The following is a 21,472-nucleotide window of genomic DNA, read 5'->3' on the forward strand; positions in this document are numbered from 1 at the left end:
TTTAACTTATTTAGTCATGGTAAAATACATCAGTTATAGAACTTCCATGATCGAAGGCGGGATTTCGCGAAATAAAATACGCCGACGCGTTTAGTTAGACTGTCCAAAACGTTCCGATTTTATTGTAATTGAAAAGTCCCCCAAAGCCTCACACATGAGGTACTGAGGTTTTGCTTATTGAGCATTAATCGAGCTACTTGCTTTAATCGCGGCGAGGTAAACGAAGTTTAGCTTTGTTCGCAGTTGGGATAACTGTTGTCGGCTGTGCTGATGATGTTGGAGGCGTCGATCAATTATGCAGAAAGCAATTGCCGTAACTGCTCCCTCACCAAGAAAGGATCGTCCCGATCCGTATCGACTGCACAGAAAAAAATCCAACCGAAAGAAGTACCAAACAGGTCACTTAGCGAGTTTGAAATATCACAAGCTTCTTTGGTGATGTTTGAAACATTATAGTTGTTGCTGTTTTGTAATTCAGTGTTACAAATATTTGTAATCAAAGATTACGTTATCTCTAAATACATCTTCGTTTGTTACATTTGTGTAACTCTGAATTACAAATTGAGACTTGTAATTAGCTATTACAAACAAACTATTATTTCATTGTAATGTTTCCTCATAACAATTTCAAACACACTCGATTAACTGAAATTTTTTTGCTGCATAATTTTGAAATTGTTTTCTTTGTTTTTTTTTCACTCGCACATCTTCAAAAAAATAAATTTTGAATCCTGTTATTCGAATGATTTTCGAATTGCTGATTTTGTTTTCACTCACACACACTCACTTAACTTATCAAATTCGGAAAAGTATTTTTGAATTTTGAATTAAGATTTTTTTTCACTTTAAATTTTATCACTTGTTGAAAATCCGGTTAACACTGTTCCGTTGTCCTTCTCGTCAGCAGGTGTTGAAGTCCACGTCGTGCTGTGCTCCTGAACTCAGATCCGAGTTTTTCGCGATGTGCTTTCGATGGTATCACGCCTCTTGCCGAAGTATCCAGCGGATAACGTTGGTTCATCTTCTTCGGTCGGTGACTGCTTCACCGGCGATTTCCTTGGCTGCTTCACTCCTGATCTCCAGAGCCGTTGGTGACGAATTTCTGCTCCTGAACGACTGCTGAGTTTTTATAGAAAAGTGATGTTAGGGGCACTTTTAGAACTCTAAAAACGATCATTATTCTTATTTGACATGTCAATTTGGACTTAAGGGTCAAAAGTTACAGCCATTTTAAGGTAAAAAAGATGCATATTTAAAAGTTAAATATCTCGAAAAGGCGCAAGCCAAATTTAAAGCGGTAGGTTGCATTGGAAAGAAAAGATCCAGCACTACAAACACTATAAAATCTCAGGGGTATTTTTCTTTAAACTCGAGATATCTTCATTTGAAAAAGTCAAATTTTTAAGGGAAACCCATATGGGACCACCCTAACGAAATTCGAAAATTTTCCAAATATATGTTTTTCTATGTAATTTTGCCCGCTGAATCTGAATCTGCCCTCAGAATTGAGCCAAATTGTCAACAAATCGATTTTTGGTCATATTGTGTGTTCGGGGATACAACCCTGGATCACCGCGAGCTATTGTGCCAGTCCATCGAGCGACGAGCTCTGGACCGCGATTGCGTGGTTGCTGCAGCGGGAACGAGATGGCCAGCGTCATCGATAGTCATCGACGGACCAGCAGCAGCAGATCGGGGGAGCGAGTTGATGTCGCCGATTCTCAGAGAGGATCGACGAGGATGAGCTTTGCATGACCCGTATCAACATGACCCAATTATTATATAAGCTAAGAAATTACGTAACTAAAACTCTCAGTCATTCCTGGTCACCAGATGGAAAAAGGTCAAGCTAGGCCCTCGCACAAATTTTAACGTGTGGTTCAATAAGAACATAGTTTGTTAGGTGTTAGAAAAATAAATGTAGTTTGTCGAAATATAAGTGGTTTCCTGTCTAAAAGTGTTGTACGTGATTTTATTTGTTCAAACCGTTCGCTAACCCGGAACCTGGCCCGGTTGGAACCCGGGTAATCTGCCTTGACCCGTTGGAAGTCCCTCACCGAATTGTCCATCATCGGTGCTCACCCGTTCCCGTCAACCAGTGGTCGATGTGGAGTGCTGGCTGGACCGTTGTCAACACCCCCACATTATGGTCCTTCGAACCGGATATTCCGGGAACCTAGGACACTGAATAGGACGAGTTTGGCGGCATCTGGACTCGGCATTGGATTGCACGGCTGGCTGCTATTCATCGGCCGCCATCGAGCCGCGGAAACAATTAGCAGAAGCATCTATTATCTTCACGGAGCTCTACAACGTCTCACCTTTGTGCCTTTGGCGCCAACTTGGCTTGGCAACACCTGTAGCTTGGGACTGGCCATCGGACGGCCTGGGACGACTGCGATTTGGGATCGTCCTCGCACGGCATCGTAGATCGTCGCCTGCTACTGAACTTCAGCGCGGGACACTGCTTGTCCAGGTAAATACTTTGAGTTCAGTATATGTCTGGCCGGCGCGCCACATACGTGAATCTAACACCGCCATTTCGACCTCTTCTTTACGTTGTGACCTGTGACCTGTGAGTGCTACTGATCGGATCGATCATCTGGTGCCAACTACGACTCGACTGGATGACCACCCGGGCAGACGGTAATAACAAAATTCATGTCATTTCAATAACAAATTTTGTTAAAATAACAGAAACTGTTATTGAATATTCTTGCAAATAATTTTTGGAAGAAAAAATAATAACAGTTTCTGTTATTTTAACAAAAAATGTTATTGGGATGGTATTCAATTGGAAATGTGGAATAAGATAATAATAACATAATGAGTTATGTTTTTCCATCAAATTCCATAATAACAGGAATTGTTATTGGTTTGATATTCCACTGGAAATCTGAAATAAGATGATAATAACAGTTTAAGTTATGTTTTTCCATTTCATTGCATAATAACAGGAACTGTTATTGGTATGATATTCCATTGAAAATGAGGAATAAGACGATTATAACAGTTTATGTTATGTTTTTCATATTGTGACACAATAACATGAACTGTAATGAGTTTGATATTTTTCGGTTCATGCAACTGTTGAACAAGAGAAAATTTCTATTAATGTCCATAACAAGTCAAGCTAAAACCATCAGCTTCCCGAGCAGGAGGTCGAAACAAAACCATAACAGAAAAATAATATTATTTATTTTTTGTATCAAAATTGGAACTGAATCTTTTAATTTGCCAAAATTTAAATTTAAAGGTATCAAAATGTGTAAATCAAAAATATATTTTATAATATTTTTGTTACTGTGGATTTTTTAATATTTAGATTCCCCAGTGCTCTCTTAAGCTAACTAGACGGAAAACCCTCGGAAAAACCAGCAAGCTAAGTACAAGAGAGCACAGAGGCATCGATTTTCCAACTTTTTAGTACATATTTGTGCCTTATTTATATCCACTAAAAGTATCGCTGTCAAATATCACTCAAAGACCGCTCATGGTAATTTTAAAAACATTTGCTGAAAATGCTGCTTAATAATCGTGGTTTATTGGTAAAAGGAAACGTAAATATGGTAAAATGAAGACTTATTTTATTAGGTCCTAAAAACAAATGTAAACTTTGAGTTTATCTCGCCCACACCCTATGTCAATGTTCATTGGAGTTCTTCCCCTACTTCTTCTCCTTTTCCTCCTTCTCGCCGTCCCTACCATCTTTCTCCTTCTCCTTTCCGTTCATCTTCACGTACTGCGTATCGGTAAAATTCTCCTGGGCAAGGTCCGGCAGCAGGTTCAGGATGTCCTGCAGCTGGTACACGATCTGGTGGTTCACCGGCAGCTGACCGTTGTCGACCTTCAGCAGGTAGTTCTTGATTTTGCGCAACTGTGAGCTTCAGTTCGCTGGCTGGTGATCTTATGCGTCAAATTTCCGACGGTCGTGTCCTTCATGTCCCGCAGCAGGAGTTCCACGCCCACCTCTTCCACTTCCTCCGCCTAGTTTCACTCGGTACGTGCTCAAAAGTCTTCGACGTGGGACTGCCGTTGTCATGCACCTCCTCCACCGCGATGTAAACCTCCTTCGGCAGACCCAGGTCATTCGGCATGGTATCGATTAAGACGAGCACCGAGTATTAGCTGATCCGGCGCTCATTGAAGGAGATTTCGTTCTGGCACAGCTTCGGGCCCGTGTGGTTCCAGCCGACCAGCCGTTCGCGGACGTTCACCTTTTTGAAAATGCCGTACGAGTTCTCCAGGTAGTCTTGGTCCAGGAACCACACCGATTTGTCCTTGTCGTCCTCGTCGAAGGGGACCGCAAAGCTGTTGGACACGTCCAGCACGCTCTTGGCCCTCCAGCAGCCGAGCAGCTTCCGTTTAAAGTGGTCCACCACGCTCAGCAGCACCAGCAGGTGCACAATCACCTTCGTGACGCTCGTTTCCGACAGCATCTTGGTTGCGGGTTAGCTTCCTCGGTCAGGCGGAACAGGTTCTCAAAGATTCCGGCGGGGGTTTGACTCAAATTCGTGCGGACAATGTTTATTTTGCCACCGGTAAATCTGAGTTTAAAAATTCGGATGATGATTGAGATTTTTCAATTTAGTTTGTTTTACTGTCAAACGTCTGTCACCTTGTCCCTTCAAATCAGGGTAGGATTGAGGGGATGTCTGAAAATTCTTACAGATATTTTAATACACTTTTACAGATTTTACAGATACAGTTAACAAAACAGATTCTTTTACCCATGTTGGAGTATACTCCAAAATGGGTTCGAGAAGAGTGATCACAAAGATGGCTTTCAAGTGAGTCTATGATGATTAAATCTATATTATATTAATATTTTTGTTTATTTTTGGTATGTTTTGTTTGTCAGGGGGGTTTCACGAACTTGATACATGCAATGTTAACATTGCCACATTGAACTATATAAAAAGTAAGGAAATTAACATCTATTTCAGAAACAATATTAACAATCCAAAAATAAACCTTCGAAAAAAAAAACTTCATATACTTACACACTTTTACGCTCATACGATTATTCTTAAACAGTATAAATGAATGCCACATTTAAAAAAAACTTTTATGTGAGTAATAACGCACAACATTACTTAATTCCACCGAACAGTGTGCGTATGTTTACATTCAGTCTGCGCGCGCCGCATACACTGAAAATACGCCACCCTTTTTTTCCAAGTGCCCAAACACTTGAATGATTCAATTAAGCCGCATCTTAGATCTAATTTGTTTGTGTATCAATTTCAATCCAATCCATTATTAAATTCAAGTGTTTTGGCGATTGACTTTTTGGTATTTTTTGACACCTTATTTTCATTCGGGTGGCTCAAAAATTACAAGTGTTTTGCTCATGAATTTGCCCCACTGCGTTGAACTATTCAAAGTGATGAGGAAAACACTTGAAATTGATCTTGTTTTGATTTGAAATGCAGGTTCGCGACAGCTTCATGAGACTTTGCTTTGTTTCCTCATTTGAAAGTTTTGGCCGTCCGGTGTGTTCGTTTTTCGCAGACCGCGTGAGTTCGCTGCCGCCATGTTCCAGTCCAGTAAATTGCCTGCCCGGATTGTGACCGTGAAGATGAGCATCGCCACAAGACTGCGTCCTCGGGCTCGGGCTCCGTATGGCCAGCGGAAGGGCTTGGTCTCCCGGATTCCCTGGATAGAAGCCAACTCTTATGATAAAGTTCCTTTCCGGACTATTTGGTGAGTGGAGAGAGAATTTTTGTTGTGGGGTTTTGTTTTGATTTTTGGATTTATTTTGTATGATTCACAGGAAGGATGCGAAAGAGCTGCAGATGCCGTACCAGGAAGCGGTGCCAGTGAGAAGCAAGATTCGGATGCAGGGGCCAAGCTATGCGTCATTCGGATGGCCAAGGCACAGTTTGAGTCGATGGAACCACCGCGGTTCCACCAAAGAGAATTCCGCATCAACAAGAAGATTCTCCAGTGGCCTCCATCTCCGCCGGCACCGGTGCTTCACTCGCCGACGCTGAGGAACCTCCCAGGAAGCAGTGGTGGTGTCGGGACAACCGGATGAAAAAAAATACAAAATTTTTACACACCAAGTTGTTCTTGAAGTTAGAAAATAAAAGCAGCCAAAAAATTTAATTGCGCAACATCTTCTTTATTTAAAAAAATCGAAATCCATTTCTTTTACATGCAAACATGCATTGATTATAGAAAGAAAAGCTATTTAAAACCAATAAATATAATATTGTATTTCATGTGACGCAACACGTCAAATTCAAGTGTTTTGCTATAGAATTGACAGTATATTTTGGTGCCCAAAATTCAAGTGTTTTGCGATTGATATTTGAGTGCTCTGTACAGCAGGGTCAGATCATGTGTAGAACACTTCGATAAACCGTGGGATTTTTGCTCAGTGTAAACAGCAGCAGCGGCAGCAGCTGAGTGAGTTGTCGCAGTAGGCTGTGTTTGTTTGTCCCGTCGTGCCATTGTGTGTGTGTTTTGTTTACATTCACCGAGAGGTGATTGAATCGTCGGCGGAGGAAAGTGGAAAAACCTCTAGCAGGAGGAGGAATCCTCCTGCCAGTTCCTACCCACCGTTTCATTGGACAGCAGGATCAGTCCACCGCCTCAACCGAAGCAACAGAAGCTGAGTTTCTCGTTCCGATCGTGAGTTTTGATTGAAAGGTAAGCTATTGTTTTGTGTCTCTTGAGTGATTGTTATTAGTTTTCGAACTTATTGGATAACGCTCAAAAACAAAACAATGTAAATGGGCCAATGTCGAATGGTACCGTCTATCCTGCTCATGTCAGTTGATGTTTACATTAGGAACGAGCAGGATAGACACTGTGTAAACTTCGATATTGGCCCAATTACAATGTTCTGCAAGTTGTTTTGCTAGAAATGATCTATTTTTTTATTATATTTTTTGGTTTTAGAACGAATCTGAGGAAATCATATCGCTGGGCATTCCCATACTGAAATTTATTAGCAAGGACTCGACCGGAATTGGATTATTGCATGGAACCGATGCTGTACTCGCTGCCGTCGTCCCAGTTTGAGTAGTTTAACTTTGAGTTTAGCGATCACAACTACCGGTAGGTTCCAATATTATTTGAAAAGTTACAGTGAGTTCAATAGTTTAATTTCAGGTACCACGATGACGGTTCGTTAAGTCCGTTGCCATCGGCGGCGAGCCACTCAATCCCACAGGATGCTTCCGTCATGTTCTCGGATTCTCCGCCAACGACGCAGGTCTTTATCGGGTTCCTGCAGACAGGCGCAAACACGTTCAAAAAGGACTTTTATAACCTCAAACTGACCGGTAAGTAACATCTTGATCACCCTTGACATAAGCTTAACTTTTTTTAAACTCGCTCCGCAGATCGTGAGTATCGCGTGCTGTACGAAGCGGCCAAGTGCATTCAGAAGTCGTACAAGGGGCGCAAGAGTCGCATTAAGGAGCAGGACAAGGTGCGATCGGCGGCCGTCGTCGTCCAGAACTACTACCGGCGGTATAAACAGCACGCGTAATAACGCCAGATGTCCAAGGCGGCCGTCAAAAAAGTCCCAAACCGGTGAAGGTCACTAGGCTGTCACGTATGGCGTGAGCGGCGCAGTGGACAGTTTTTCGGAGGGGCGTCCAGGTCGACGGCGCGTTACTGCAAGAAGCAGCATTCGCCTCAGCAGCAGCATCACATGAACAATCAGGATGGTTCCTCGAAGGAACCGAGCCCGTCGAAACCGTTGTGGTGAGTGGTGCAGGACTTGATGTAGGTTGTGTGAGACTTAGGGGATCTTTTTTTGCTGACGAACTTATTTGCAGCGAACTCAGAATCAAGCCGCAAGGAAAATTTAATAATTTATTATGAGACAATCGATTAATATATCATTAATAATATCATTTTGAAACGCTCTTTTGTTTTTTTTTATGGCAGCAGTCTTAGTCAGTTGAACTAATTAAAATATGTTGGACCTCTGGTTTGTCTAGTGAGTTAGAGTTATATCATGCACACATGCGGAATAGTTTCACAATTCACCGAACTACTACGCGTCCAGAACATTCCAACAGAAAGTTCAGCAAACAGGACAATCAAACGACTTAAGACAGCGCTAGTTCCGTGCAAGATATGCAGGAAGAGAGTAGGTTGTTTTCAAATGATTAATAATTATTTTCAACTTTTTTCAGAAAAGCGGTTATCAGATTTTATCTGTGGAGATGAATATCACCAACACGAGCATCTTTAGATAAGTGCATTAATTGTTTTCTTTTGAAAGAATATGACACTTTGTGATCATTTTTATTAATTTTTAGGTTGAACAGCAACTAGGACCAACAAATCCACTCAAAAAAAGTAAAATTTGACGGTAAGTCAGCACAGTTTTAAGCCTTTAACCAACACACTAAACAGTTAAAAATCAATGAAAAAAATTGCGAGTTGTGTATCAAAGATACCTTTTTCAAATCATATTTTGATATCAGCATGAAAAGCATTATTTTTTCTGTTACAATTTTGATATTTTTTTTATCAGATTCAGATTTCTATTTGATAAAATAATAACAATTTTTGTTATGCAATCAATCCATATAAATAACAGTTTTTGTTATTTTGGTGCTCCCCATCCACCGGTCAGAATAACAAACCTTGTTATTCTATTGTTCTGGATTCTATGTTATTAGTATGTTATTGAAATAACAGAGCAATAACAATTTGAGTTATTTTGCGAACAAATCTTTGTTATGGAAATTTGTTATTTTAACAACTAATCCGATCATCCCAATAACGGATTTTGATCTTCTCACAATATCAAAAACTGACCTTCCCAAGTTATTTCCGTCTGCTCGGGCATCACCAACCCGGATTAGGCCGGTAACGTGAGTCAACGTACAGCGCAGCGTTCTGCGCGACGACCGAACGGGACTACATGGTGTCGGTTGCCTGCTGGCTGCCATCTTCGACTGGGAGACGAATGTACTAATTGGTGCACACCGCGAGGATCGTCACGGGAGAGATCGACGACACGTCGACGGCACGAGCTGGACGACGTCGTTGCGGATCACCGGCTGGATAGCTGGAATACATCGCGAGCATCGAAGAGGCAGCATCATCGGTTGTTTTCCCAGGTAAATACTTTAGACGCAGTATATGTCTGCCGAGGCCTGAACGGAAATACACGCCATTAAATCATATTTTCACCTCTTCGATTGCCTATTGTACCACCACATCCCTGTGCATCACGCCTCGAGCGTGTCCACCAACCCCATTTGGATTTGCATTTGAATTTTGGATCGGCTGTTAGTTTCTCCAGGTGAGGCCAACAGTATATGCCTGCCGAGGCAGTTTCTTGGTGATACTACATCCATGGTTTTTCATCCTCTTCGCCCTACACACGATCGACTGAGCTGATTATTGGACTGGCTTCGCACGATTCGTAGAACTTTGGTGGGATCAGATCTTCGTTTTGTTGGCTGCTGTGTTGCTGTTGGTTCCTACAGGTAATACAACACGGTATATGTCAGCCGAAGCATTACTTTGGATACTACATGCCCACACTTTCGCCCTCTTCTGCCACGTGTACTGTACGTAACATTGAGCCGCTTGAGCCGAATCGAACGATTTGTGACGACAAATATTTGACGCTGGTCTGCATCGGTTGGGAGGTACCAACACCTGCTTGTCCAGGTAACACATTTTAGTGTATGTCTAGCGAAGCTAGGCCCAACCGCAGAATACTACACCCACGCATCTCGTTTCTGATCTCTTCATTGCAACAACAACACAACATGCCGATCACCACCCGGAGTAACAAAACGTTGTCACTCAAACAGTTGACGACGGTTTTCAAGCAGGTGAAAGCGTCAATGCAGGACATTTTTAACTTTTCGGCTGATTTGGAAAAGAGCTGTACGATTGCTGATGTTGAAGTAAGATTGGGTGCTTTAGATGAGCTGTGGGTAGACTTCAATGAGACTCTGGTTGAGATTCAATCTCATGGAGAGTACGTGGCCACGGAAGACGCAACTTATGAAGCTGACCGTGCGAAGTTCAGTGAGAGTTACTTTCTCAACAAATCTCGTTTAATCACCAAATCGAGAGAACTTCAAGCTCCTCCTGCGGTTCTGGAACAGACCATCCGGTCTGAGGAAACTTCGCATGGGCTCAACGATCACATTCGGCTACCGCAGATTAAGTTGCAGAAGTTCACCGGAATAATTGAGGAATGGCTCAGCTTTAGAGATCTGTTTGTATCGCTCATTCATTCAAAGGCCGAACTCTCAGACGTCGAAAAGTTTTACTACCTGAGGGGTTGCCTTGATGGAAAACCGGCTGGCTTGATCGATCATCTGAAGATCACTGCAGAAAGCTACACTGTGGCCTGGACTATTCTGCTGAATGAGTACGACAACGATAAGCTTCTGAAGAAGCGGCAGATTCAATCGCTATTTGAACTACCTGTAATCACCGAGGAATCTTCTTCAGACTTGCACACTCTCGTGGATGGATTCGTGAGAATTGTACAAACATTGGATCGTGTTTTGGAGGAAGCGAACTTCAAGGACTTGCTACTGGTCAACATCTTATCATCTCGGCTTGACTCGATTACTCGTCGAGCTTGGGAAGAGTATTCAGCTAAGGATAATGATACTTTGAAGGACATGACGGACTTTCTCCAGACGCGTATTAGAATTCTCGAATCGCTACCCAAGAAGAAGGCAGACAGCAAGGTTGTTAGACAGAACCAAGTCCGGTCGAAACCAGCGGTGGTGAAGGCTAGTTACAACACTGCACAGGAGTCTGGAGGGCCTTGTTGTGCATGTTCTGGAACGCACTTTCTACACCAGTGCAAATCGTTTCAACAAAGGACGGTGTCAGACAGAGAGGCACTACTCCGAACCAATTCGTTATGTCGAAACTGTTTGAAATCCGGCCACTTGGCAAAGGACTGCTCGTCGAGATTCTCGTGTCGAAACTGCAACAAGCGACATCACACGCTGTTGTGTTTCAAATCGGGGAAGGATAAAGGTTCTGCCCAATACAAGCGAGACAACTCTAAGGCAGCTACGGACGAATCTCAAGCATCAGGACATTCCAGCTCGAGCACGTCAAATCAAGTCACTCCCGAGATAACAGTTTCGAACTCAGCTCAGCTGTTTTCAACTCAGGTCCTGTTAGCAACTGCAATTGTCATCATCGAGGACGATGAAGGCAACCGACTTCCGGCACGAGCCCTCTTGGACTCCGGATCAGAAAGCAATTTCATCTCGGAGCATCTGAGCCAAAGGCTTCGCGTACGACGGAATAAGGTGGACATTTCCGTTTCGGGCATTGGAAGATCGGTATCCAAGGTCAAACAGCAGATTCGAGCTACGCTGTGCTCACGTGTCTCCAACTTCTCACGAGACATGCGGTTTCTGGTACTACCCAAGGTGACGGTTAGCTTACCAACTTCAAACATCAACACTGCCGGTTGGACCATTCCCGACAACGTGGTCCTGGCCGACCCAACCTTCTCTGTCTCCAAGGGCGTAGACATGGTGTTGGGCATTGAAAGTTTCTTCGATTTCTTCGAAACTGGTCGTAAGATTTCATTGGGCGAGGAACTACCAGCACTCAACGAATCAGTTTTCGGTTGGGTAGTCTGCGGAGGAATTGCAGACTCAGGAGAATCTATTCGCATCACATGCAACGTGTCGGCGAGGGATAAACTAGAAGCTTTGGTGACTCGGTTTTGGTCCTGCGAGGAGGTTGAGTCAGGCAGCAGTTTTTCGCCGGAGGAAGCACGTTGCGAAGCTCTTTTCGCGCAAACGGTTCAGCGCGGAGCTGACGGTCGCTACTCGGTGGCTTTACCGAAGAACGAGGCCATTCTCTCGAAGCTCGGCGAGTCGAGGAACATCGCACTCAGACGCCTTCACGGTACGGAGCGAAGGCTGGCGCGGGACGCGCATCTTCAGGATCAATACACGGAATTTATGGACGAATATCTGCGCCTGGGGCATATGCACAAGGTTGAGGAAACTGATGCAGTCAAGCGGTGCTATCTCCCACACCATCCAGTAGTCAGGGAAGCCAGCACGACCACCAAGGTTCGCGTGGTATTTGACGCAAGTTGCAAAACATCGTCAGGAGTTTCCCTAAACGATGCGCTGTTATGCGGTCCAGTCATACAGCAAGATTTACGGTCGCTGATCTACCGCTGCCGTATCAAGCAGATTATGCTGGTGTCGGACGTCGAGAAGATGTTCCGACAAATTGGAATCACCCCGGAAGATCGAGCTCTACAGTGCGTACTCTGGCGACCAACGCCGTCCGCTGAGGTGTGCACGTATGAACTGAATACGGTTACGTATGGAACGAAATCGGCACCGTTTCTTGCCACTCGCGCTCTGAAACAGTTGGCAATGGATGAAAAGCATCGTTTTCCCCTAGCGGCAAAGGCAATAAGCGAGGACGTCTACATGGATGACGTCATAACCGGGATGGACGATGAGGACGCAGCACACAATCTGAGAATTCAGCTGGACGAAATGATGATCAGCGGGGGATTTCGGCTCAGAAAGTGGGCGTGCAACCGTGCAGAGGTCTTGCGCGGTGTTGCTGAGGAGAATTTGGCCATTCCACTTCCAGAAGGAATCAACCTGGACAAGGAATCGTCCGTAAAAACATTGGGTTTAACTTGGATCCCTAACACGGATGAGTTCAAGGTACAGTTCGACATAACACCAACTGTTGCCGAGGACGAACTCTGCAAACGTGTCGTTTTATCAAAGGCTGCATCTCTTTTCGACCCGCACGGCTGGTTTGGGGCAACAATCACAACAGCGAAGATCTTTCTCCAGCAGTTGTGGACACTGGTAGATGCTGAAGGAAAGCGATTAGATTGGGACACCCCGTTACCACCCACGGTGGGTGAGAATTGGAGGAAGTATGAGGAACAACTTCCAGTGCTCAATTCAATTCGTTTTGCTCGTTGTGTGGTCATTCCAAATGCGGAAAAGGTGGAGTTACATTGCTTTTCGGATGCATCAAAGAAAGCGTACGGAGGTTGTGTTTATGTACGAAGCGAAAATGCAGCTGGCGACGTCATGGTACGACTGGTGGCTTCCAAATCCAGAGTGGCGCCGCTGAAGGTACAAACGATTCCACGGCTGGAGCTGTGTGGCGCGACGCTGGTAGCCCAACTCTTCAAAGTTCTGCAGGAGGCACTGGACATCTCGTTGAGCGCGCATTTTTGGACGGATTCGACGTGTGTTCTCAGCTGGCTTGACGCGATTCCAACAACGTGGGCCACTTTCGTCGCGAATCGAGTTTCCAAGATCCAAACGATCACGGAGGGACATCAATGGAAGCACGTTCCAGGTGTGCAGAATCCAGCAGATCTGATATCCAGAGGAATCATGCCAAATGACATCGTAGACAATCTTCTCTGGTGGAACGGACCACCATGGTTAGCGTTGGGACGGGAGCATTGGCCAAACTCAACAGCTACAGTGGCACACGATGAAGTTGAGACGGAGCGTCGACACACAGCAGTGGCGATCGTTGCATCAAACCTGCAAGAGTTTACTGATTATTATTTGTCCAAGTTTGAAACTTACCCTATTTTGATACGAAGAACAGCAATCTGGTTGCGCTTGATGAAGAATCTGCCTTTACCGGATGAGGAGCGGTCCAGGGGTTTCATCACTTCTGCAGAGTTGAGGCAGGCTGAGTATGTGCTCATTCGTCGTGTGCAGAAAGAAGTGTTTGCTGAAGAATGGAAGGCCCTGTCAGCAAGTCAGCCGCTGCCGAAGAAATCCCCGCTTCGCTGGTACCATCCGTACATCGATCGTGATCAAATTCTGCGGGTCGGTGGGCGATTGACGCACTCGGAGGAAGGAGAAGAAACGAAACATCCAGCTGTTCTGCCTGCTCGTCACCAGCTCACACGCATGATTCTTCAACACTATCACATGCGGCTGCTCCACGCTGGCCCACAACTACTACTCGGTGCGGTGAGACTTCGTTTTTGGCCGTTGGGAGGCAGAAGCTTGGCTCGGCTCATCGTACACCAATGCAATCGGTGCTACAGGTGCAATCCATCACCTGTACAACAATTTATGGGAGATCTGCCTGCAGCGCGAGTCACGGTCTCTCGTCCGTTCTCCAAGACTGGAATCGACTTTTTTGGACCAGTTTACGTGCGACCAGGACCGAGGCGTACAGCAGTGAAGGCATACGTTTGTTTATTCATTTGTCTATGCACAAAAGCAGTTCATTTGGAACTTGTGTCGGATTTATCTACAGATCGGTACCTGCAAGCGCTGCGGAGGTTCATAGGTCGCCGTGGCAGACCCGCAGAGATCTGGTCCGATAACGGAACAAATTTTGTTGGTGGTAAAAATCGGCTTCAAGAACTGTTCGCTTTGATGAAAGACTCGGAGCACAAAGAGAAGGTCGCTAAGGAGTTTGCTGATCAAGGCATTCGTTGGATTTTCAGCCCACCAAGCGCACCACACTTTGGCGGTTTGTGGGAGGCCGCTGTACGATCAGCAAAACATCATCTGCTACGAGTGTTGGGGGAGGAAACTTTAGCCATCGAAGACATGACAACTTTGTTGGTTCAGGTCGAAAGTTGCATGAATTCTCGCCCAATCACACAATTGTCAGACGACCCAAACGATTTGGAACCCCTAACACCTGGACACTTCCTCGTAACTTCTTCGCTGCAGTCTTTGCCGGATCCAAGCTACCTCGACGTGCCCACGAACCGACTCAACTACTGGCAGCAGGTTCAACGCAAGGTCCAAGAATTCTGGAGACGTTGGAAACGCGACTATTTGTCGCAACTTCAGAGCAGAACTAAACGTTTGTATGCAGCAGTCCCAATTGAAGTTGGCCGGCTAGTAGTCGTGGTGGACGACAACCTGCCACCAATACGATGGAAGCTCGGCAGAATACACACGGTACATCCCGGGGACGATGGGGTTGTACGGGTGGTCACGCTGAAGACGGCTTCGGGATTCCTGAAACGCCCGGTGGAAAAGTTATGCTTATTACCACGTCAGGATGAACAGCCAACAACAGACTCTACAGAGGAAAAATGAAAACAACACACTCCCATCCCCTCCCACTCCCACTCCCTCGAAGAGGATTTTTTTTATTTATTTTCAGAAATGCTGGATATTTCTGGGTGGGTGAGAATGTTCGGGGATACAACCCTGGATCACCGCGAGCTATTGTGCCAGTCCATCGAGCGACGAGCTCTGGACCGCGATTGCGTGGTTGCTGCAGCGGGAACGAGATGGCCAGCGTCATCGATAGTCATCGACGGACCAGCAGCAGCAGATCGGGGGAGCGAGTTGATGTCGCCGATTCTCAGAGAGGATCGACGAGGATGAGCTTTGCATGACCCGTATCAACATGACCCAATTATTATATAAGCTAAGAAATTACGTAACTAAAACTCTCAGTCATTCCTGGTCACCAGATGGAAAAAGGTCAAGCTAGGCCCTCGCACAAATTTTAACGTGTGGTTCAATAAGAACATAGTTTGTTAGGTGTTAGAAAAATAAATGTAGTTTGTCGAAATATAAGTGGTTTCCTGTCTAAAAGTGTTGTACGTGATTTTATTTGTTCAAACCGTTCGCTAACCCGGAACCTGGCCCGGTTGGAACCCGGGTAATCTGCCTTGACCCGTTGGAAGTCCCTCACCGAATTGTCCATCATCGGTGCTCACCCGTTCCCGTCAACCAGTGGTCGATGTGGAGTGCTGGCTGGACCGTTGTCAACACCCCCACATTGTGGGTTTCCATGTAAAATTATCATTCATTCATATCAAAGTAACAATTCATTCGTTTTTGAATGCAAAATTCACAGTCGATAACAACCTAAGCCAACGCCGGAAAACCCATCCATCACATATCCCGACAAAATCTTCACGCACTTTGACAGGAACCGCAAAATTGTGACATCTGTTTTTCAACTCCCGTCGCGCCACCACATAGCCGAAGCATCCCAGCCCGGAAACCATATGCTCGCTTTGATGGAAAACCACAAGGGCATAAGACAATATTTGCTGGCATCATTTTGATGTGATGCTGCTGCAAAACTGGGACACAAATTTGAGGATGTGTGCTGCAACCTGTTTCGAATCGATTTACAGTGACGGTTGAAATTTTGATGTTTTTTTCTATCGTCCTTTTTTCATCCGCTGAAATGTTTTTGGGAATTGAACAACTCTTCAAATCTAGATTAAATTTTCAAAACAACCTATCCCTCATGGGTTTCCTATGCAGATAGGACCTTTTGAAAATTTAATCGAGAAATGACTTATTTTGTTTGATTTCGTCATGTTTCGAGTAATTTGTACCGTACTGTATTTGCAGCGCAAACATTTTGCCGGTCCAGCGGCTATCGGGTCCATCATATAGATGAGATAATCAACGCCGCCACCGTGCACATGTTACGTCAATGTTAACACATATGTAATCTGTAGCCATGAATTAGTCGTGAATCAACTAGAAACGCATTAATGCTCTTTAGAACACCCCTTTTCCATCCTCAACCCAAATCCGGCGACCCGTCAGGGTGATTAACCGTCATCAGGGGTGCAGGCTTGTTGGACCACCTCACCCCATGTTCACAAATCCCGGAGCATCAGGATCGGGATGTGCTTGAGTTGCTGCGGTAAATCTTGCCATATGTGCTAGTGGTCGCCGTCGAACCGCAGACGATTTTCCTGGTTTCAAGTTTGAACAACAATCGGTGTGCCCTCGTTTCAATTGATGGTTGTTACACTTGCGATGCTATAAGGTTCCGGAGCACACAGGAGGAAACCGGGAAACTTGAACGTAAATTATGCCATTCGACATTTACAAGTGCCATATGTAGCATTTTTTCGAGAAGCTGGCAATTTTCAGTAGGATTGAATGATGTAGGAAATTCGACTTTGACTTGTGTTCCGAGAGTAGACTTTGCATGAATTGAACATTGAAATTACTATGTTAAAATTGGATGTCAATCAATTTATGTTGTAAAGTCAAAGAATTGTTATTCTATATAGGTAAAGCATTATTCATCAAGGGTTATTCTCCGCCAACTCACACGTAATCGGAAAAAGCTGCCTTCGATTTTCGTGAAACTTTGTCTCAAGGGGTCATTTTTGTTTCTGATCACAAATCTGAGCTCCATTTTTCGATATCTTGTTACAGAGGGGCGGTACAAAGGGACTTTTATGTAAAATTGGACGTCCATTTTAATGACGCACTCAGAAACTGAGCAACTCTCTATGAAATCGGCCGATTTCAACCATTTTTATTTTTTGTATTTTTTTATTTGGCTCAAACTTTGTGGGGGCCTTCCCTATGACCAAATAGCTATTTTGTGTCATTGGTTCACCCATACAAGTCTCCATGCATTTTTGGCAGCTGTCCATACAAAAATGGTACGTACATATTCAAACAGCTGTAACTTTTGAGTGAATTTTCTGATCAATTTGGTGTCTTCGGCAAAATTGTAGGTATTGTTGAGAACTATTGAGAAAAAAAGGTACACGGAAAAAAATTTGCAGATTTTTTAATCAACATTTTTTTCACAAAAACTCAATTTCCCAAAATATGTATTTTTTGATTTTCGAGATTTTTTGATATGTTTTAGGGGACAAAAACCCGCAACTTTTGAGCCATAGAGAAACATGGTCAACAAATCTTCCGCCGAGTTATGGATTTTTGAAAAAATAGTGACTTTGGAAAAGTCGAAATTTCATGCAAAAACAAATAAGACCTCAATTTTTTAGTGTAAAATTGAATTTCTAATCAAAAAGTACTTTCCAGATTTTTTGATAAAGGGCTCTGTTTTCAAAATAAAGCCACCGAAAGTTTGATTTTAACAAAAAAATTGCAGTTTTTCGAATTTTAAAAATAGTGACCATGCGATTGACCATTTCTAGAAATATTTGTTTTTAAGAGTTCAGAAAATTTGCTATGAAATTGTCTAAGAGACATTGAAGAATGGACCTATGGTTGCTGAGATCCAGCCGCTTTAAGAAAAAGAAACACGAAAATTGATGTTTTCTAAGTCTCACCTAAATAATCCACCATTTTCTAATGTCAATATCTCAGCAACAAATGGTCCGATTTTCAATGTTAAAACATGAAACAATCGTGAAATTTTCCGATCTTTTCGAAAAAAATATTTTGTAAATTTTTAAATCAAGACTTACATGTTAAAAGGGCCAAACATTGAATATTATGCCCATTTAAAATGCTTGTCTTGATTTAAATTTTTCAAAATATTTTTTTCGAAAAGATCGGAAAATTTTACGATTGCTTCATGTTTTAACATTGAAAATCGGACCATTAGTTGCTGAGATATCGACATTAGACAATTGTCTCTTAGACAATTTCATAGCAAATTTTCTGAACTTTAAAAAAAATATTTTTAAGAAATACTGAGGTCAAATTTGTTTTTGCATGAAATTTCGACTTTTTCCAAAGTCACTATTTTTTCAAAAATCCATAACTCGGCGGAAGATTTTTTGACCATGTTTCTCTATGGCTCAAAAGTTGCGGGTTTTTGTCCCCTAAAACATATCAAAAAATCTCGAAAATCAAAAAATACGTATTTTGGGAAATTGAGTTTTTGTGAAAAAAATGTTGATTAAAAAATCTGCAATTTTTTTTTCCGTGTACCTATTTTTTCTCAATAGTCCTCAACAATACCTACAACTTTGCCGAAGACACCAAATTGATCAGAAAATTCACTCAAAAGTTACAGCTGTTTGAATATGTACGTACCATTTTTGTATGGACAGCTGCCAAGAGACTTGGAGACTTGTATGGGTGAACCAATGACACAAAATAGCTTATTTGGTCATAGGGAAGGCCCCCACAAAGTTTGAGCCTAATAAAAAAATACAAATAAAATCCATTTTCAGTTTTGGTAGAGAATTGCTCAACTGATGTGTGAGTTGACCGAGAATCACTCACATAGCCACATTAATTATTTTTCGACAACTTTGTAGGAAAATCTACAGCTTATTTAATTATTTTTTTCAGACAATGCATCTCATAATGTTATTAAATGGTTTTATAAAATCCATCGATAGCAAGTAAAACTGTTCACGATCTGGAAATCCTAAAAATCTCAGCCTTAACATACTAGAAAATAATTGAATTTCTTCCACCCGAAACCCAAATCAAGCCTACATTTCCACCCTTAACACTACAAACCATACTGTGGGCACATCCTGTCCTCCCAAGTCCTTGCGCATAGCAAACCCTATTATCCCCATATTTATGCCCGTAATACGTTTTTCTCAACTGTCGGTCCCCGAAAAGCCCCAAAAACCATCACCACACAACCACAGCAAAATCCCCCTCTAATTGTTATTACATTATGGTTGAGAAAAATCTGTGCTCGCCTGTTTCGCCCCACCATTTACAGCACAACAGCAACAACAACAATTTCTGCGAGGAAAAACTCCGGGAAAACCTCTCTCTTTCTCTCATCCTCACCACTGGCATATCTTCTATCGTCCCTTTTCCCTCACAAACTGTCTCCAATCAACCCGTTCCGCAACACTTTGACGCACACAAACACAAACAGCAGAATGATGAATAGAAACAACCTGTTTTTCTCCGATTTTCCACATTTTCACCGACGACCGTCCGTCGCTCGGGAAAACAGAAGTTGAACATAAAAATCGTACGCTTTTCCTCTCTTAGGTACTGCAGCAGCTTGTATACTGCTGTTTCGTGTCAAAAGTTGGCGCGCGCACACCCTCCCACCCACGCGTGTGTCCTCCTTTGTTGGGCCGAGGACGCGATGGCGGATCGTGGGGGTGTATGTACTTTATCGCAGAGTAAAAGGAGGAAAAGTTGAGAGCAAAAGCACGCCCCAAAAATTTCTCCACTGCTGCTGCACGCGAAGTTGTGTGAGTTTTTCCTTCTTTGGGGTACGCAAAACTCCACCCTTGAAAGAAAATGTCGGCAAGGTGGCTCCGATGAGGACCTTATTTTGGTGAAGGAGATTGTGACGATGGATCTGCCAGTGATGGCAGATCTATATTTTCTCAAACCCTTCTAAATGTAGGCAGTGAAAAACAAATATAAAGAAAATTACATATTCAGCAATTCCCCACAAAAACAGCATGATTCCAAAAAAAGTTCTCCGAGCGGGCTCAAAATTTATCTGGGGGTTCCTTGGTCAAAATAATTAGACCCGTATTTTTTTTTGTTTGGCCATTAGGGTGACCTACGCCGTGTTAGGGTGGTCCGAAAAATGGCAATTTTCGTAATTTTTCGCAAAAACCACTTTTTTCAAAAAATCATATCTCCGCGCCATTCAATCCGATTTTAGCTGTCTTAGACGCAAAAGAAAGGTGATTAGTTTGGCTATTTGGCTAGTTGCGTATTTCAATTACAAAAAATTTGGTACCCTAACATGTATAGGTCATTGCTAAAATTTTCAAATTATCGCAGTTTAGTGAAAAAAGTAGTTTTTTGCCGTTTTCCCATTTTTACGCGTGGCGCGTCGAAAAACCCAGTTTTTATTTTTTTTAAATCGTATCTCAGAAAATTGAAAACATAACTTCACAATTTTTTGATATATTATGTAAAATTTTCCGAGGAATCAGGTAAACATATTTTCAGACATAGGCTCTTTGGTCCCGAGACCTTCAAAACAGCATTTTAAGTTTTCATACGACCTTTTCAAATGTTAAGCTAGATTTTTGAAACTTCTTACTATTTTTCCCAAATAGCCAAACTAATCACCTTTCTTTTGCGTCTAAGACAGCTAAAATCGGATTGAATGGCGCGGAGATATGATTTTTTGAAAAAGTGGTTTTTGCGAAAAATTACGAAAATGGCAATTTTTCGGACCACCCTAACACGGCGTAGGTCACTAATATTTGAACATTTGCTTGGCTATACTTCTACTGTGTTAGTTTCATAAAATAATAAAACAAGAATTTTGTAAATGAAAAAAAAATAATACAAAAGAACCTAAAAATGTGTTGCTGATTCGTTTTTTATCATTTTCAATTTTCCCATATAACTCTATTCCACCCTAGTTTTCAACCTCCCCCCCCCCCCCCCACCTCCCCGCGCTACGTAATAAAGTTTTGTCCTAAAATATTTTTTTCTTTAAATTTATAAAATTTAAAGATAAAAATTACCCCATAGAACAAAGTTTCACGCATTTTAAACTGCTTAAATTACACAAAATAATTCAACTTGTATTTACTGAGAGATCAAAATAAAAAAAAATATCAGAATAATATGCCAAAATGCAGGCAATTAAATATTTTGCCAGCATTCAAATCATTTTTATTTTTCAAGTTAAAATTTGACAGTTTGATAGTTTTGTGTAATTTTGTAAAATGTATGCGAAGTTTTATGTACAGTCCAGACTCGATTATCCGAAGTTCGATTATTCGAAGGTTTGTATTGGTTTGCTATTTTCTTAGGCCGTTGCAAATATTTTTCAAAGTTTGTGTCCCCCCCCTCCTCCCTTTCCC

The 21,472-nt window shown here is 42.8% G+C and overlaps 3 protein-coding genes and 1 pseudogene across 4 annotated transcripts; 3 read left to right on the forward strand and 1 right to left on the reverse strand.

Moving 5' to 3' along the window:
• Positions 1 to 3,168: 3,168 nt before the first annotated feature.
• LOC120412426 (26S proteasome non-ATPase regulatory subunit 7-like) lies at positions 3,169 to 4,576 on the reverse strand (annotated as a pseudogene).
• Positions 4,577 to 5,155: 579 nt separating this feature from the next.
• LOC120412400 (uncharacterized) lies at positions 5,156 to 6,111 on the forward strand. Of its 2 annotated transcripts, XM_039572857.2 has the most exons (3): positions 5,156 to 5,295; positions 5,436 to 5,706; positions 5,777 to 6,111. In XM_039572857.2, the coding sequence occupies exons 2-3, from the start codon at positions 5,537 to 5,539 to the stop codon at positions 5,994 to 5,996; spliced, it is 390 nt and encodes a 129-aa protein (XP_039428791.1). In that variant the 5' UTR covers positions 5,156 to 5,295; positions 5,436 to 5,536; the 3' UTR covers positions 5,997 to 6,111. The 2 variants fall into 2 exon arrangements, with proteins under 2 accessions (XP_039428791.1, XP_039428790.1); XM_039572856.2 differs by having other exon boundaries at positions 5,156 to 5,706.
• Positions 6,112 to 6,991: 880 nt separating this feature from the next.
• LOC128093357 (uncharacterized) lies at positions 6,992 to 7,847 on the forward strand. Its single transcript, XM_052709874.1, has 3 exons — positions 6,992 to 7,032; positions 7,123 to 7,295; positions 7,356 to 7,847. The coding sequence occupies exons 1-3, from the start codon at positions 6,992 to 6,994 to the stop codon at positions 7,502 to 7,504; spliced, it is 363 nt and encodes a 120-aa protein (XP_052565834.1). The 3' UTR covers positions 7,505 to 7,847.
• Positions 7,848 to 9,755: 1,908 nt separating this feature from the next.
• On the forward strand, positions 9,756 to 15,056 carry LOC120412439 (uncharacterized). The gene is made up of 2 exons (XM_052709875.1): positions 9,756 to 13,959; positions 14,257 to 15,056. The coding sequence occupies exons 1-2, from the start codon at positions 9,756 to 9,758 to the stop codon at positions 15,054 to 15,056; spliced, it is 5,004 nt and encodes a 1,667-aa protein (XP_052565835.1).
• Positions 15,057 to 21,472: the final 6,416 nt, after the last annotated feature.

Source organism: Culex pipiens, chromosome 3 (genome assembly GCF_016801865.2).
Source record: "Culex pipiens pallens isolate TS chromosome 3, TS_CPP_V2, whole genome shotgun sequence".
NCBI lineage: Eukaryota > Metazoa > Arthropoda > Insecta > Diptera > Culicidae > Culex > Culex pipiens.